General features: G+C 50.6%; 1 protein-coding gene across 1 annotated transcript in view; it reads right to left on the bottom strand.

The window, feature by feature from the left end:
• Positions 1-1563: 1563 nt before the first annotated feature.
• bop1 (BOP1 ribosomal biogenesis factor) overlaps positions 1564-5757 on the bottom strand; it is a 32215-nt gene continuing 28021 nt past the window's right edge. The window contains exons 11-16 of the mRNA XM_080525080.1: positions 4422-4554; positions 4065-4245; positions 3381-3672; positions 2987-3071; positions 2612-2719; positions 1564-2245 (exon numbers count right to left, since the gene is read on the bottom strand). Of these exons, the coding sequence (XP_080381206.1) occupies positions 2092-2245; positions 2612-2719; positions 2987-3071; positions 3381-3672; positions 4065-4245; positions 4422-4554 (953 nt within the window). The 3' untranslated portion in view covers positions 1564-2091. The remainder of the gene's footprint in view (positions 2246-2611; positions 2720-2986; positions 3072-3380; positions 3673-4064; positions 4246-4421; positions 4555-5757) is intronic.

Below are 5757 nucleotides of genomic sequence, written 5' to 3'. Positions count from 1 at the left end.
ATACTTGCCGTTTGTTTTGACCTCAGGGAGAAACTGAAGGAAAGAGAGAGAGAAAGAGAGAAAGAGAGAGAGGAATAGAGGGAAAGAGAGAGAAATAGGGGGAAAGGGAGGGAAAGAGATGGAGGGAGAAAGAGAGAGGGAAAGAGAAAGAGGGGGAAAGAGAGAGAAAAAGAAAACTATGGAAACTCCTAGTCTGCCAGACGACAACTATTCAGAGTGATGTAATGAGACTGTTATTGGGTTTCACTGACAGGATAACCACAGGTACACACGCACATGCACACTAGTGGCTCAGTGTCGTAGGCAGAACCAGACGTCCAGACTGTTTCAGTTCGTCTGAAGTCATCCGCTACCAATGACTGGAATACCCTAACCCCCCCTCCCGACACACACACACTGTCCCTGTACTGAGCTGTGACAACACAAGACACTTACAGTACACACTTGGGGCCTCAGCTCAGAGCTGCATGGTGGGGCCCTGGGTTGGGAACTCAGCTCAGAGCTGCATGGTGGGGCTCGGTCGGTCAGAGTCATTAAAAGGTCGCTGAGTCTCTTTCAGCCTTTATGATGTCATTGTCTCAGACTCAGACAAGAGGTTTCCTCTGGAATCTGTCTGTGGCCACTTCCACATGGACACACATACACACGCACACACTCACTTTACTGGCTCAGTGTTGTGGGCAGTACCCCCACTCCCCTGCCACAACTACCCTAACCCTCTGTGTTCCCTGCAAATACCTGTAGGAGGAGGGGGGGACTGGGAGACTGAGACTGAGGGGGGGACTGGGAGAGAGGGGGGAGACTGGGAGGAGTTGGCAAATACAGGACTTCAAACAGAAGCAGCTGTGATCCATTCAGAGGTTGGAGGAGGGGGAGGCTGGCTACTGCTGGCTTTAATTGATAAATGTGGTAAAAGGAGTTTCCCTTTTAAAGAAGAGAGGAAACAGAATGGGGGACTGGAGGGGGGGAGGTGGACGGAGGAGGGGGGAGGAAGGGAGACTTTATGAACCACAGCGCGCTCAGGATTTATGCTGTATCAAAGCACTTCCATTATATGAGTATGTGTGTATGAGTGTGTGTGAGAGTGCATGTGTTTTACCTCTAGTTACTAACTATCCCTGCCTAACTAACCAACCCTAACCCTGACTAACTAACCCTGCCTAACTAACTAACCCTGCCTAAAACGAATCTTAATCCTACTAATCCAACTAACCCTGCCTAACTAACTCTGACTACCTAACCCTAACCCTGCCTAACTAACCCTGCCTAACTAACTAGTTAACCCTGCCTAACTAATTAACCCTGACTAACTAACCCTAACTAACTAGTTAACCCTGCCTAACTAATTAACCCTGCCTAACTAACTAACTAACCCTAACCCCTGCAGAACTGACTGACATCAAGACTGTTTGTCCAGCTGTTCAGTCATTCCCCAATTATTATTTTTGACCCTGAAAAACTGAATGGAAACACACTTCCATGACCCTTCACTGTAGACGACACCCCCCCTGCCCCCCCCCCTTTCCCACACACCCCTAAACACACACGCTTCACACACACACGTCAACCAACACCACTTTAATACAAAACAAACACAGAGGTGTCATGGTTGTCACGGTTACAATTCAGTCTCACAGCGTTTAATATCACTGACACATCCTGTCCTCCTGTCTTACTGCTTTACCTCCTACACACCTTCTGAGAGAGAGAGAGAGAGAGAGAGAGAGAGAGAGAGAGAGAGAGAGAGAGAGAGAGAGAGAGAGAGAGAGAGAGAGAGACAAAGACAAAAAGAGAGAGAGAGAGAGACAGAGCGATATCTACTTTGAGGACTTCAGGACGCTGAACAGTGAACCGACATCTCAGACCAGTTCTGCTGACATCAGCCACTTGATTGTCCCCTCTGGTTGTCGTGGTTACCAGAGGACAGGAGGAGTCTGGGAGCATCAGAACGGCTCATAAACCAGCCATCATCATCATCATCATCATCAGTGATGCTGCTCTCACAGGTCAATAACAGGTCATAGGAGGCTGTGGGTTGGGCTGTGACAGGGGGGTCGCTAGGTGACGGCGGTTGCTAGGTGACGGAGGTTGCTAGGTGAACAGGCGGATGGTGGCGTCGGCCCCGGAGGAGAAGACCCAGGGCTGCGTGGGGTGAAAGGTCACGTCCAGCACCCCCAGGTCCTGAGTGATGGTATGGCCCTTCAGGACCTTGACTGGCACGATCAGAGGGTTCTGGAGGAGGTCACTGTGGAGGGGGGAGGGTAACAGAAGACGTTTGGTTTGAACAAAAAGATACCTATGAAGAACAGATGAATGGAGGGAAAGAGAGAGAGATGGAGAGGAACAGACAGAGAGAAAGATAGAGAGAGAGAGATGAGAGAGGGAGATGGAGAGAGAGATACAGAGAGAGAGAGAGAGAGAGAGGGAGATGGAGAGAGAGATACAGAGAGAGAGAGAGGGAGATGGAGAGAGAGAGAGAGAGATGGAGAGAGGGAGATGGAGAGAGAGAGATACAGAGAGAGAGAGAGAGAGAGAGGGAGTAGGAGAGATACAGAGAGAGAGACAGGGAGATGGAGAGAGATACAGATGGAGAGAGAGAATGAGAGCATACTTGTAGACTGTTCCGTGACAGACGATCACGCTGCCATCGTCGCCCCCGGACGCGAACAGAGGGTAGTGTTTATGATAGGCCACGCCCCTCAGAGCCTTCTTATGGTGCCTAGCAACCAGAGGGGACAGACACACATCTTGTTACTATGGTTACCAGTCAACCATCAGCTGATGGTACACATGTATTGTGACAGGTCAACTAGTTGTTGAGTTGTTGAGTAGGTTGTGAAACGTGTGTGTGTGTGTGTGTGTGTGTGTGTGCGGTGTATGTGTGTAGTGTATTGTGTGGTGTGTGTGTGTGTGTGTGGTGTATGTGTGTAGTGTATGTGTGTGTGTAGTGTATTGTGTGGTGTGTGTGTGTGTGTGTGTGTGAGACCTGAGCATCTTGTAGGGCTTGGTGGAGAGGTCCAGGTCAAACCAGGCCAGGCGACAGTCATAGCTACCACAGATGATGTTGTCACCTGGGAGGGGAGGGGAGGAGAGGAGAGGAGAGGGGAGGGGAGGAGAGGACAGGAGGAGGAGAGAGGAGTTGAGATTCAGTGTCTGTGAACTCCACTATATACTGCTACTCTAACCTCCAGGGTGAACGGCCATCAGCCTAGCCTAGCTTAGCGTACTTGCAGGGTGGATGTCATTAGCCTAGCGTAGCATATCCTAGCCTAGCCTACTTGCAGGGTGGATGTCATTAGCCTAGCGTAGCATATCCTAGCCTAGTGTACTTGCAGGGTGGATGTCATCAGCCTAGCCTAGCGTATCCTAGCCTAGCGTACCTGCAGGGTGGACGGCCATGCTGGAGATCCATTTGCAGTTGGCCATCAGCTTCTTGGTGAGCTCCTGCTTGATGAGGTTGTAGACGCGGACGTAGCGCTGCGTCGCCACAAAGAAGTAGGGCCTGACGGGGTGGAAGGATACGCACTGCACCGCGCCCTTGTTCTTGCGGAAGGGGTTCTGGGTCCTCCGCCGGCTCACCTGGTGGATCAACACCTGCAGGCTGCTGCTGTTATCAGGCATGACGCTGGCCAGGTAGTCGCCCTTAGCATGCCAGGTCACCTGCTTCACCGCCTAGGGGAGGGAGGGGAGGGGAGGGTCAGAATTGCGGTCATCTATATTCAAATAGTTAGGTGGGCTTGCTTCAGCAAGTCCAACTATTGTTCTTTGACATACTTATTATTATCCCAATTATTGCACCTGCTCTTCACATCAACTTTAAAATGGGCAGAGAAGTCTAAACTAACGTTGCTATGACTTTTGGTTTTGATACTTTTTAACATGGAGGTCACTTTTTAACATGGAGGTCTATATAAACCAAAAGATGCCATTTTGTAACCACTGCTGAGGTAGTACCTTGGGGGGAGGTAGGTACCTTGGGGGGAGGTAGGTACCTTGGGGGGAGGTAGGTACCTTGGGGGGAGGTAGGGGGGAGGTAGGTACCTTGGGGGGGGGGGGGTAGGTACCTTGGGGTGAGTGATGGTGAGGCGGTAGCCTCTCTGCTGGTCTTCTCCCGGGGCCAGGGCCCAGCTGACCGCCTGCTCCTTATCCTCTTCCGGAGCCTCGTAGGATGAGATCACCTGGTCTGTACTGCTGACCACCAGCCTGTCTCCTAGCAACGGGTTCAACAGCAACACTGTCCTCTCACTGGGGGAGAGAGAGAGAGAGAAAGAGAGACAGGGGGAGAGAGAGTGTCAGTTTGGGATCATCTAGTATTGTTTCTCACCATTCTGTCAGTGAGATAGTACTGTATACTGGAGGAGAGGAGAGTAGAGAGGAGAGTAGAGGAGAGGAGAGGAGAGGAGGAGAGGAGGAGGTCTTACAAGCAGATGGCCACCAGACAGAGGGCGGGGTTAGGGTTCCAGGCCACGCCCCTCACAGCCTCACCCACCTCCAGCGTCTTGAGGCAGCGCGCCGTGGCGACCTCCCAGAACCTCACCGTCCCGTCATCTGACCCTGGAACAGAGGGCAGGGGTCACAGGGTCACACAGGGTCACACACATAGATGGACGGACCCACACACACACACACACACACACAGACAGACGGACACACGGACACATAGGGCTCTCACACCACCAAGGAACCGTTCCTTGTACCGTTCGTGAACGCAAACCCAGTCTCGAACCGGCCGGCACGCTCCGACCGAAAATAAATTGGTTCGGAGCCTGAAAAGTTGGTTCACAGCGGGAACCAGAAAATAGTGGTTCTCAAGCCGGAACCAAAACGTAGACCTGTCACGTCGTCAGTGGGTGTGTCATATTCTAGGCTGCAAAGACCAGCAAGAAGGAAGGAGACAAAACGTAATATTATCTAAATCTAATCATTAGTGATCCAAAAAATTATCAAGAGGTTTCATCATTCTCTCTATCTTCCTCACATGCTCAGCACACACACGCACACGAGTGCGCGCGAACGCGAATTTCGTAAGCCATTTCTATTCCAGTAATGGAGCAGCTTGTTAGTAAGAGAACGCGTGTAGAAGTTGTCTTTTGTTTTGTTTCATAGAAAATGTTGTTTATTTCAGATACTGTAGTGGAAGATATTATCCTAATTTCCAGTGAAGTAGCTGCCATCTAGTTGTGACATTTTTGTTTATCCCGCCCCTTCATCACCCAACGTTGATGACGAGGATGGTTCCGGTTACACTGGTATGAACGCGGGCTGGTTCTCCAGACACCACCAAGGTTCGGCGGTTTCAGAACGGGAACGGTTCCTTGGCGGTGTGAAAGCCGTAACAGACGGACGGACGGACGGACACACACACACACACACACACCAGGGTTTCCGTTAACCGGTAATTACCGGTCTTTGTCCGGTAAAATTTGTTGAAGTCCGTCAAATTGAAAACTCGTCGGACATAATGTCCGGTGAAAATAATTCCCTCTAAGCACAATTTGAATACAATTCGTAGCGAATTGTATTCAAATTGGCTTCGGGACACCATTTTCAGCTGAGCACCAAACACACACACACTCATACACACACAACACTGCCCGAGAGAGAAGGACCCGCCCCCTTTAGTTAGCCTATCAACATTTACACTAAGATGGAGACAAACTTCAGCGATATGATCTAACAGCCGGTCTTCAGGACGACATACAGACCCGTATGAGCTTACAGGGCTATCCCCTATCTATCTGAGAAAAGGCATAGGCC

This window comes from Nansenia antarctica, assembly GCF_963989245.1.
Source record: "Nansenia antarctica genome assembly, chromosome: 3".
In the NCBI taxonomy this organism is placed as follows: domain Eukaryota; kingdom Metazoa; phylum Chordata; class Actinopteri; order Argentiniformes; family Microstomatidae; genus Nansenia; species Nansenia antarctica.
This window is presented reverse-complemented; position numbering and strand designations above follow the sequence as displayed.